Source organism: Schistocerca americana, chromosome 6, assembly GCF_021461395.2.
Source record: "Schistocerca americana isolate TAMUIC-IGC-003095 chromosome 6, iqSchAmer2.1, whole genome shotgun sequence".
NCBI lineage: Eukaryota > Metazoa > Arthropoda > Insecta > Orthoptera > Acrididae > Schistocerca > Schistocerca americana.
In genome coordinates, this window is record NC_060124.1 from 273,005,824 (window position 1) to 273,018,790 (window position 12,967).

Consider the following 12,967-nt stretch of genomic DNA (forward strand, 5'->3'; position numbering starts at 1 on the left):
TTCCTTCTCATCCTGTGCAGTAAGTCTCTCCTGACCAAGCATTCAGGGAGACTTTTCAAAACTCTACCCCTCTAAACCCCAACTGTCCTTTTCCTTACCCACTCTTCCTTCCCCTTTAACCCTTCTGCTTGAAGAAGGAGCCACTGTCTCTGTAAGCTTGCAAAGAGTCACGCCTTTTAAATGTGTATTCTCCTGCCACTGCTTGGTGAGTAGATTTTTATCCATCCAATTACATTATATCTTTAACTTATTTGTCATAATGACACTGATGGATACAGAAAATATATGCAGGTAAGTGTAAAAATAATACCTTTTTGAGAAACTAACCTTCATTATAAGACAGGTATCTCCTAAAATATTTCACAGCATGTATGACGGCAGCAAAAAAGGCAAGTGAAGCAGCTGCCCCCAAACCAATGTAGATGTAAAAAATACTGCTATCAGGTGACACGTCAGGAATTTCGGTAGGAGCTACTCCCTTAGCAGCCACTGAAAATGAAACAAATCAGTTTAAGGTTCATTTAAATAACCTACACATACAGACTATAACAGAAGGAAAATCAAATGTGTGCACTGTAATGGAAGAGGTCAATGTACCACTTTCATTATATACTGGACTACTTGATATGATCAAAAAGAACTACAGCACTTGACAAACAAATATTTTTCATGGATTATAATAACTATTCTCATTAATGTTATTTCTATAATTTATGATCATTGATTTAGAGAGATCCACTTCAGTTGCACTAATTATTTATTCAGACCATGGCCGGTTTATGAAATCATTGTATTGGTAATACATAACAAGCAGTCGGGCCAATCAGTGCAAGAGCTCCAATCACTGCATGTTGGCAGAAACTATCTGCCACCAGGCAGTAGTGAAAGTAGGGGCTGGCTTTCCTACCATGCTGTTGCCTGGTGGGGGACAGTTTCCACTAACATGCAGTGACTGGAGCTCTTGCTCTGACTGGCCCAACTGCTTGTTACGTGTTACCAATACAATAATTTATTAAAAACAAAGATTCCATGACTTACCAAACAGGAAAGCACTGGCAGACAGACACAATAAAAAAATTTTTTTGTGTGGTTTTTTTTTATTGTGTCTGTCTGCCAGCACTTTCTCATTTTTTTATTGTGTCTGTCTGCCAGCGCTTTCCTGTTTGGTAAGTTGATGTGACTTACCAAACGAAAGCGCTGGCAGCTTGATAGACACACAAACAAACACAAACATACACACAAAATTCAAGCTTTCGCAACCAACGGTTGCTTCGACAGGAAAGAGGGAAGGAGAGGGAAAGACGAAGGGATGTGGGTTTTAAGGGAGAGGGTAAGGTGTCACTCCAATCCCGGGAGCGGAAAGACTTACCTTAGGAGGAAAAAAGGACAGGTATACACTCGCACGCACACACACACACACACACACACACACACACACACACACACACACACACACACATCCATCTGCACATACACAGTCACAACCAGACATTTGTAAACGCAAAGAGTATCTTTTTATATATATTTTTCCCACGTGGAATGTTTCAACATATATATAAACACTAAAATACAAAGCAGTCAGAAACAGTCCGATCATTTGTTCCTTTGTTGATTTCGCAAAGGCTTATGATTCAATCGATAGGCAATCTCTCTTTATTATCCTTGAGGAGCTAGGACTCGATCTGAAAACCCTAAACCTTATCAAAGAAACGCTCACAAACACAACTTCTAAGATAAAATTCCTGGGTGAAATATCAGAGCCCTTCCTGATCAAAACCGGTGTCAGACAAGGTGACGGCTTGTCTCCACTCCTCTTCAACCTTGTCTTAGACAAAGTCATCCGAGAATGGGAAAAAGAACTGAAGAATCAAAATTACTGGAAGCCTATACAACTAGGAAGATCTAAAGATGGTATTAAAATTTCATGCTTGGCATTTGCAGAAGACGTGGCCATTCTAGCAGAAAACGAGACCACAGCAATTAAACAGATAGACATTCTCAAAGAATGCGCCGAAAAAGTTGGGCTACAAATTTCCTTCCAAAAAACCAAATTCATCTGCTCAAAATTTGAAACTCAAAAACTGACTACAAAATATGGACAAATTGAGAGAGTTCCATTCTTTAAATACTTAGGCGAGGTCCTAGAACCCACAGGGGGAGAGAAAACTGCACAAAAAGTTCGATTGCAAAAACTGAAAAGAGCATACTGGAAAACCCACAACATCTACAATAAAAAGTGTCTCTCCATTCACTCAAAAATACGACACTACAATACAGTAATCAAGCCCGAAGCACTATATGCCAGCGAAACACTCACACTCCATAGAAAAGGCGACCTGGAAGGCATCCTGAAAGAGGAACGCAAAATTATCAGAAAGATTCTTGGCCCAAAAAGAACGGAAGATGGATACAGGTTACAGTCTCGGAAAACTACAGAAAAATTATCTAACCTCGCCGCAGACATCCGGAAAAGAAGACTAAAATTTTACGGTCATATCCACAGACTCCCAACACCCAGGCTCTCCCACAAAATTTTAATATACATTGAAAAATTGAAAACCATACCCTGGATACAAGAAACCAAAACAGATCTAGCAAATGCACAAATAAATTCTTCAGAAGTTATAAACAGAAATGTATACAGGCAAAAAATCAATAGTTGGAAAGTACAACCCGAGAATGAAGTTCGCAAGAGACAGGGGACAAAATGGACAGAGGAAAGAAAGAGAATTCATGGGGAAGGAATGAGAGAAGTTTGATATATATATATATATATATATTATATATATAACAAAGATGATGTGACTTACCAGACGAAAGCGCTGGCAGGTCGAAAGACACACAAACAAACACAAACATACACACACAAAATTCAAGCTTTCGCAACAAACTGTTGCCTCATCAGGAAAGAGGGAGGGACAGGGAAAGACGAAAGGATGTGGGTTTTAAGGGAGAGGGTAAGGAGTCATTCCAATCCCGGGAGCGGAAAGACTTCCCTTAGGGGGAAAAAAGGACGGGTCAACACTCGCACACACACACATATCCATTCTACGGAAACAAAATAAATTATTCAGCAGCTGTTATTGTACTTGAAGAACTCTGGTATTATAAGCCAAATCTTAATGATTTAATTCGTCAATTCATGTAAGCATATAGAGAGTGCGTTTTTATGCCAAATGGAATAAGATGTGCACATAGGTATTACGATTTCAGACAAGGACGTTATAGGCCTTTGTGGTATAACTATTAGATCCTCTATGGTGTGTGTGTTTGTGTGCTTTTTTATTGTGTCTATCTACCAGCACTTTCCCGTTTGGTAAGTCATGGAATCTTTGTTTTTAATATATTTTTCCCATGTGGAATGTTTCTTTCTATTTTATCAATACAATAATTTCATACACTTGAAGATGGGATTTTAAAATCATGAAACAAGACATGTTTAGAATAAATAAGTAATACAACTAAAGCAGATCTGTCTATATTAAATATCATGCCTCTCAATTGTGGATCTGCTGTGTACCATATTAAGTCCATGATTTATTCTGAGCAATAGTTTAAAAGAATTTGTAAAAGAAATAATGCATCATATGTAAACACTCTGGATGTAAAATTGATATTTTGTAAGATTGCTGTACTGCTGGTGTTTTATATTTTTGTTCTGCTTGAGATAACATGTTCCGGCATGAGTTAGTTGTTGTCTGTACTTGTTATTCAGTTTGTCTGTCTGCTAGAGAGAAGGGTGACAAGTTAGCTGAGTAAATGCGGTTTAAAAGTAAAGTTGTACCAGCAATATTAAATAAATTTTATATGAACAGCTTATTACTCATCTTAATATTATGCACGGATACAAAACTCAGCGGAATCAGTTTATCTTCTCGACAGCACAATGAGAAAAAGAAAACTACAAAGGACAACAACAAGAAAGTTAAGTAAAACTAATTTCCATTGATAATGTTCATGCTGTGGGAATTTGTTTCTCACTGAACATGATACGCAATACAATAGTATTACTAGGTGAGTAGGGAATGGTAAATGAGTAGGGAATGCTAAATCATGGGAGCATGTAATGAAAGAAAGTCCAGATTTGAAAAGTTTCTTTATTGGAACATTAACAAGTCACTATCAGTTGCTCAAAATTACCAAAATGTCTATGACCAAAGAAACCTTGCAACAGGTGGTATACCAGTTCATGTCACAGGAGATCAGTTAACTTAAATCTCTTTAAAAAACATGAAGGACTCCTATGATACAGGAAATGTGACTAATTTAATATAGGGATTGAAGAACTATGCAATACACTATTAACTGGACTTACATGGATAATGTGAGCACATCTAATCTAACAAAAAGAGCAATGCGAAAATGAATACATATCTTGAACTGAGATGTAGTTACAATCCACTACAACAACTGAAGCAACTGCATGGCACAATAACAAAGTTGTGGTCCATAGGTGAACTAATCTAACAATGTTTGTACTTCATCTCGAATAGCCACACGCACACGCAAGGTGCCGCAACACTTTACCTTGTTCCGAAAGGGGTCAGATTACACCACACTCAATATATTTTAACAGACTTTGTGAAGCTGATACTCCATGATCAAAAAGGCCACATTGAGATGGTGGTGAATCTTTCAGACCTCAAAATATCATGTCAGTCGTATACCAGCTAGGTATCTGAAGGCATCAAGAGAAGCCTGCAATACTGACTGTGTAATAGGCACAAAAAAGGGACTCACCTTTGCTGTGAACCTATCTTGTAGCACTATGGCAAGGCTTTAAGTGATGATAAAATTAGTAATATTTAATCACTGCACTTGTCATGTAGAAAGTTCTGTGCCAATACAGGAAATTCCGGAGTTGGGAGCAGTTCCTGTAGCATGCTTTGTGGGTAAAATGCAGGCGTTGTGGCAAAGAGGTATGTGACAGAGAAAACGCTTGTCCTAGGATGCTTACAGCTCACAATGACTTTTTCCGGGTGATGTACTGTCTGCTATAACGCGTGATGGAAGGTATGAACACATCGTAGTGCATCACCACAATGCAGCTGATACAGGAATTCTAATTTCTCTATAATTTGCTTCAAGGACAATCTATCTGGAGACAATCTACTACAACTAAACCATTTTTAAAATGAGGTTCAATGAACTTTTTAAAATTTTCGTAAAATGGAGTGAAAATTAAAGTTGGAGAACATTCAAATACATTTGCTGCATGCACAAAACTGTGCACAGTGAGAAAGGGCTAAACAAATGACCACTTATGTAACAATGCTCTAAAATATGTGCCGTGAGAGAAGAAATAACAGCTTGGCAAGAAGATGTGTGTACATTTCATGGAGCGAAATTTTTGTACCTTCTAACAAGGTATTTAGTCCCACAACACTTAATTTCAACCAACATTTAATAGTCAAATTAGTAAAGAGGTTCAAAAAGATTACCACATCAAGGAAACATTTTCATACATACTACTTGTCACAAAGTTTGAAATGCAAGAAAGTCAATGACTTTTATTTCATTACATTAATACACTGAAACTTATTTGAAATTGGCCTCCAGCTCAATTTAAAATTGTATAAAATATAATTTTTGAACAAGAACACACACCATAACATGACAGATGGCTTGGTTGATACCATAACTATGATGTGACAAGCCACTGTTTCAAAAGAAGCTTTCACAAGTGAAATGCAGAATATCTATGTGTCTGTCATAAGACAGATTAAAATACATGTAAGAAATTGAAGTGGGATTGTGTTTTCATTTTCCATGCCATAATTGTGTGTTGACAACCTGGTGGGAGCTGTACTGGTATTCATCCCAGAACATGATGCAGGTATATGTTTTTATTTATGTTGGAAGGAAATAGAAAAAACAAACATTCATAAACTTGTTCTTAATATCCAAAAAAAAGTATAATCTCAGACCTAAAATGAAATCATACAACTGTATCTCTAGACCAAGTGACAACAGCAAAAACATGTATACCCACAAGAGTTGTGGAGCTGAGTATCTACTAAGGTAACTTCATGGGGGCTTGACAAGTTGCCGAAAATAAATATTAGGTAGAGTTCAAGACATTGGAAAAAGCAAAAGACATCGTGGTAAAATAGTCTCAAGGTAGTAATGATTGCATCATCAAGTGAGCAAGTGTGTTGCCTCATGAGAGCTATTAGGTGATATTAAAGATGATTAAGACATTCAATTTAACTATATTCGAACACTGACATATGAAAGGACAAGTAATCATGAGGTTTATCAATAAGAGATAAATTAGATGCAAAAATGTTGGTTTCATGCAACAAAACACATGGTTTCTTTAGCTGCAGAAATGTCTCTGGATGCTGGAAGGTACAAAATGGAATGTGATAACATGTATGTACTATATTCACAGAAATTAAAATAATTACCTAGATTGTAGATCCAGACACAGCTGTGGCTCTTTTGTGTCCACACTGAACTGCTGTCACATCGATCATCATTCAGAACCTCAGCCTAAATAAATGAATTATCATGTTACCAAACACAGACACTGAAATTATGGTATAACAACAGTTGTATAAGACAATTTCTCAGAGAAGAATATGCTTATTTGATAGCAAATTTTAAAATTTTATACAGTCTGTTTAGTATAGCACAAGCTCTTATTGGTTATTGATTTCCAAATGTGTCCGATATGCAGGGCAAGTTGTTATCATTTATTTACTCCACTGTTTGTATTTCAATGTGGCTTTTCTGTGTCATATTAAGTGAATGTTATCACCATGAGTGTGAATGATATAATGGTCACTGTATTCCATTTATATTTGAACACATACAACAGAAATATTTTTGTCTGAGAAAAACACTTTCATAATTGTGTGAATAATAGCACTGATGGTATCGCAAAGAAAAAGTTACATCACAAAGCAATTTTGTATACCTAAGAAATTAGACTCTCTGTAGACTCTGAAAAGGCATTTGACAGTATAACTAGAGCAAAAATTTGGAGTTCACTGCAAACTTTTGGAATCCCCAAGAAAATAATAGCTCTTGTCAAGTGCATGTATGAAAACTACACATGCCACATTCAACATCAGGGTCTGCTTTCAGATCCAAAAGCAGTGAAAACAGGAGTTAAGCAAGACTGCATGCTCTCACCAATATTTTTTAACATAGTACTTAATCTTGTAATTGTGGAAGCAATAGATAAAGTGAGAGGGATAAAATGGGGCACATCTAGAAGACCTAGATTTTGCAGATGACCTTTGCCTTCTATCCCACAGCCTCAATGACATGAAGGAGAAGCTAGAAAATCTGAAATCTGCAGTGAAGGAAGTTGACTTGAAAATTAATGCCCAAAATCTAAAGACATGTGGGCAAATGATAACAGCACTGCAGAGCTTAAGCTTGGGAGCCAGATAATTGAAAAGGTTGATAAATTTTGCTACCTTGGAAGCATGATTACAGCAGATGGTGGTGCAACAGAGGAAATTAACAGTCACATCAACAAAGCAACAGGAGATTTTACAACTCTAAGCTCTAACCGGAGAATGAAGGAAATATCACTGAGGACCAAATTGCGGATATGTTAAAGTAATGTAAAATCTGTGCTCCTTTATGGATGTGAAACATGGAAAGTGACAAAACAGCTAATCCATAAGCTGCAGAGATTCAACAACAGATGCCTGAGGAACATCCTGGGGATGCTGTGGCCAAATGTCATCTATAACGAAACTCTTTGGGAAAGAACAAACCAGAAGCAAATTGAGCTGCAAATCAGAAGCAAGAAGTGGAGATGGTTAGGACATACTCTCAGAAGACCAAATGAACATATTGTGAGAGAAGCACATGACTGGATCCCGCAAGGACGACGGGGACGAGGCAGGCCCAAAATGACATGGAGACGGTCAGTTGAAGCAGAAGGCCATCAGCAAGGAATAGTATGGGAAGAAATGAAGATACTAGCAGAAGACAGAACAAAATGGCGATCCTTCGTTGCAGCCCTATGCTCCACATAAAGAGTTAAAGGAAATAATAATAAGAAGAAGGAGAAATTATGCCACTTGGTATAAAAAGATATTTTTTAACCTCGCATGTTATTATTATAGTAAAATAAAACTGTTATCAGGAAAGCAAAATAAGGACCATGACAATGGCTAGTTACTCATGAAATATTTATTTATTTATTTATTTATTTGTCCATATAAATCTCTTTTTAAGTACATATATTGTACACAGGATATTGGACAGAAAACATTTTTTGGCTATTGGATTTTCAAATATCAAACATAAATTTTATAAATTTTTATGACAAATTGGATCTATACAGTTAATAATTACAAATTTTTGAAATACTGTATATTTATAACTTATTTCTACAATTAAAGATACAAATTACATTTTTTCTTGCATAAGATACTGTGAGACTGAATAGTAGCAGTTTTTCAGAAGGTAGGATGTCACAGACTTTTTAAAGCTTTGTAGTTCAGTAAGAGATTTTATATGTCTTGGTAATCTATTGTAAAGTTTTGTTCCTGCATGATATACACCTTTTTGGCATAATGTGGTGTTACAATGATTGACATGTATGTCACTGTTTGACCTGGTACTGTAGTCATGGACACTTTTGTTTTGAGGAAAAAGGTTTTCTTTTCTCAGTATGCTTTTTTTGACATGCGTGACTATTTCCAGTATATAAATGCAGGGAAGGGGTAGGATCTTTAGATATTTAAAGAAAGGTTTGCATGATTTTCTGCTGCTCACTTGTTTCATTATTCTTATAATTGCCTTTTGTTTCCTGAAAACTGTTATGGCCTGATGTACATTTCCCCAGAAAATGATACCGTACTTCAGTATTGAATGTACACGAGCAAAGTATACAGCCCTAACTGTTTCTGCACTAGTACTGTTGCAGAGAATTCTTACCACATAGCTAATTTTTGCTAGTTTTGAATTTAGGGCTGTGATATGAGTGTTCCATTTAAGATTTTCCTGGATATGAATCCCAAGAAATTTAGTTTCACTGACAGAACTAATGTTTTGGTTATCTATACATATTACAGGTTGTGCCGGATTTTTATTTTGATCAGTGTGGAAATTCATTAGTACAGTTTTTTGGGGATTAACTATTAGCCTGTTTCTGATAAACCATTCAGACACTCCTTTTGTAATATCTTTTGCAGATGCAGTAAGATTTTCTTCATTATTCCCTTCCATCAATAGACTGGTCTCATCTGCAAACAGTACTGGTTCAGAATCCCTAACGGGTGATGGGAAATCATTAATGTAGACCAAAAAAAGAAAGGGACCTAAAATGGAGCCCTGTGGAACACCATGAGTTAGTCCACATGGTTCTGAAACGTGTACCTGGAGTTCATTTCCTTCTGTGTACTTAATTTCAGTTACCTGAGAACGATATTCCAAATATGATTTGATCCACTGATTTGGCATACCTCTTACACCATACCATTCGAGCTTCCTCAGGAGTATAGAATGATCAATCACATCAAAAGCTTTTGTTAGGTCCAAGAATAAACCTGAGATATTTCTGTGGTTGTCCACTGCATTTACGACATGGTTTATCAGATTGAAATTGGCAGTTTCAATTGATCTCTGTGGTCTGAAGCCATGTTGACATCCAGAAATAATATTATTCTTGTCGAAGAATGTAATTAGTTTTGAAAGGAACACTTTTTCAATAATTTTCGAAAACCCTGACAATAGAGACACAGGCCTATAGTTACCCATACATTGATGATCACCTTTTTTATACAGGGGTATTACTTTTGCCATTTTCAGTTGCTGAGGGAAGACACCACATGATAAGGATGAATTGCATATGTCCAATAAAGGTGAAAGTATTTGTCTTGCTGTTATTTTTATAATATAATCTGGAATATCATCAATACCAGTTCAGTACTTACTCTTCAGTGAATTAATGGTATTTAGGAGCTCTGTTGGGCTTACTGGACTGAGGAACATGGATATATTATTTATTTCAATAGATGAAAGTTCTTTCCATGTTGTATTAGGTGGATTTCCAAATTTTCCTTCACTAATTTCCCAGCAACAGTTGCATAGTAAGAATTGAAACTATTTGCAACTTCCCTAGGGTCAGTGACATTCTTGCCATCATGTGATATCACAATATTTTTGTGAGTTGTCTTCTTCCCAGTAAGATCCTGCACAGCTTTCCACATGGACTTAGTTTTATTGGATGACTTCATAATATATTTGTCATTTTCCTTAATTTTTGCCTCCTTTATGATGCGTTTCAAAACTAGCTTGTATTGTTTGAAATAATTAATAAATTCTGGACTGCTGTTAGTTTTTGACTGCAGAAAAAGTTCCCGCTTCCTTTTACAAGATACTCTGATGCCTGATGTAATCCAGTTTCTGAATCTATCTGTGCTCTTGGAAATAACTTTCTTTTGTGGAAAAGCTATGTCAAAGTTATGCTTGAAAATGTTCAAAAAATGCTAAATGAAAAGTGATACTCTTATATGGTATTGCAATTTTATTCACACAATGTGCCTTAGATGACCAATGCTGCAGTGGTTATTGGAGATAGATAACCCAAACAGGATACTCTTATTTTTATTTTACACATCTAGTACCATTAGACCAAATTGAAGACCAAATCCTCATGGCATGGAATGAGTTAGTACATGAAAATAATATCATAAAAGTTAGTAATAGATGAAATAATATTTACATGAAAAATAATATGTAACTTACTCTTATACAATAATTTCCAGGGGTGACATTAAATATCCTGCATGATAGACCAATAGCCTCCTGTGAAAAGAAACAAAATGTAAATAATATTTTGCACCAAAAACTAGGAACTGCAATGAATTCAGTATGTTAAATATTCAGAATACATACTGGATCACATTCTGGATGCCTATGGTTTGGGTTGTTTGTTTCACACTGTTGCACAGTAACATTTGGCTGGAACATGAGTTCACAAAACATTATAAATATTTACAAAAACTGATATGTAAAATCACCAACAGCAAATAACATATTCAAATAAATTTGATAAATGCGGAGAAGAGTACCATTTATTCAAGATCTATAAAATCTCACATCTTCATTTGTGGTCTGCAACACATCTCTAAATGCTGCAACTTCTGTGACTTTTCTTGACAAATTTTGATATCAATTTGATTTTCACCCACATGAACCAAACAGGCTGAACTCTTTTGCAGCAACTTTAATACTATTCTCAGCGTGATGAATGTGGTTCACTAACATTATCATAAAAAAGGGTACCCATCATGTACAAATATTTCTTTACATACCCAAGTCATTGTTATGTTTTGGTGTGTCCAATGTGTCCTCCATACATATTTTTAAAACTATTAATCAAATGACATTTTCAGATCATTAGTCCTCCCCCTGCAATTGTTCCCATTGTAAAATTTTCCCCATAAACCCACCCACTATCACCTACCACAGATAAATTCTAAATCATCAAAGGCAACAACAAAGCATTTTGCTCACTGTATAGTTTTCTATATATGAATGAACTAAATTGCCTAAGTGGCATGAATGAATACAGAAGAACTGTCTGCCTTGGGGCTACACAGGTGCTGAACATGCCATACAGCCTGATTCAAGGGACCTAAGAGCCTGCTACAGAACACTAAGCATTTGCATCCTTCTCCACACTACCAGTTTCCTTGAACCCTGAGAATTGGAAGTCGCTATCCAACTTGTTCTTGTATGTCATCACTTTCCTGGACTTAGCTTCCATTAAGATATTCCCTCTTTTTTGCTTTAAAATTTTTTCAGTAATATTTCTTTACTCATTTACTAAATAGTTTACTTTTTTATCTTCGTGTTTCCTTACCTCTTTCTTTTCAGTTTTTCCCCATCTCCTTCTCCACTTTCCTCCTATTTTTCAGTTGCACTATTCAATGAAATTCTCATATCTCTAACCCCTACCCCCTCTTTACCTCTCATTCTGCCATTGTATCAATGTGTTGACTGCAGCAGGCACAGTGCATAACAATGCACTGCCTTTGACCTCCTACTCATCCTGATGTCTCGTCCTCCACCTTTGTCTTTCCTCATTCTAACAACAATGAGATCCCTCTAAAACTGGGATTATGTGTTACATGGCCCTCCTTCCTATGCTTCCCAAATCTCTATCTTTGTCCTCCCTTAGGAAGGTACTAACTGTTCTGAGGGCTGTTATAGGTTTCTTGCTTTTGTAAGTGTCTATTGCCAGTACTTAGAATTTAGCATCCTAGAGATAAGCACTGGCCAGCCATTCTGAAGAGAGAATGTATGTGAATAAGGCAATGACCTATTTCATGGTAAGGCTTGGAAAAGAAGAAGCATACACACACTCTTGATTACACAATCAACAGTACATTATCAGGCTGACTAGTACTGTAATACAGACCAAAGCAAATGACAATGGGAACGTCATAGAGTTACAGAATGGAGGATAAAGGCAATGTTGTAGGTAAACATAAATTAAAGGGATGTATGAAGAGGTGAAAGGTTGAACCTATGTTGGCAGAAAATAAAATAAATATTTGCTTGTGTAAGGAAAGATGTGCAGCAATTTCTGTTGAATGTAATATGAGCCACTAAGCTTTGTGCAGCAATTTCTGTTGACTGTAATATGAGCCACTAAACTTTTAATCAATAAGCACCACTTTTTTGAACATTTTAGTTCCATAAGAATTTTTCTAATAGGAAAACACACACACACACACACACACACACACACACACACACACACACACACACAAAAAAACCCACAAAGGAACTCAAACGATCACATTCGCTGGAGCAGCAAGATTGTTTTCTATTATGTGTTTCTGTGTACCATGCATTAATCCTCTATGGGTAAGTGGTTGCTTTTCCCTTATTTTATGTAACTGTGGTTTAATGTATTATACACTATCAGATCAAAAATATCCAGACACCTATTAGTGGTCATTAACATGGGGTGTATCCACCCTTC

The 12,967-nt window shown here is 36.2% G+C and overlaps 1 protein-coding gene across 3 annotated transcripts in view; it reads right to left on the reverse strand.

Moving 5' to 3' along the window:
- LOC124619758 overlaps nucleotides 1-12,967 on the reverse strand; it is a 136,578-nt gene that overhangs the window by 24,283 nt on the left and 99,328 nt on the right. For all 3 annotated transcript variants that reach the window (XM_047146337.1, XM_047146339.1, XM_047146338.1), the window contains exons 7-10: nucleotides 10,870-10,935; nucleotides 10,720-10,779; nucleotides 6,411-6,495; nucleotides 328-489 (exon numbers count right to left, since the gene is read on the reverse strand). In XM_047146337.1, the coding sequence (XP_047002293.1) occupies nucleotides 328-489; nucleotides 6,411-6,495; nucleotides 10,720-10,779; nucleotides 10,870-10,935 (373 nt within the window). The remainder of the gene's footprint in view (nucleotides 1-327; nucleotides 490-6,410; nucleotides 6,496-10,719; nucleotides 10,780-10,869; nucleotides 10,936-12,967) is intronic.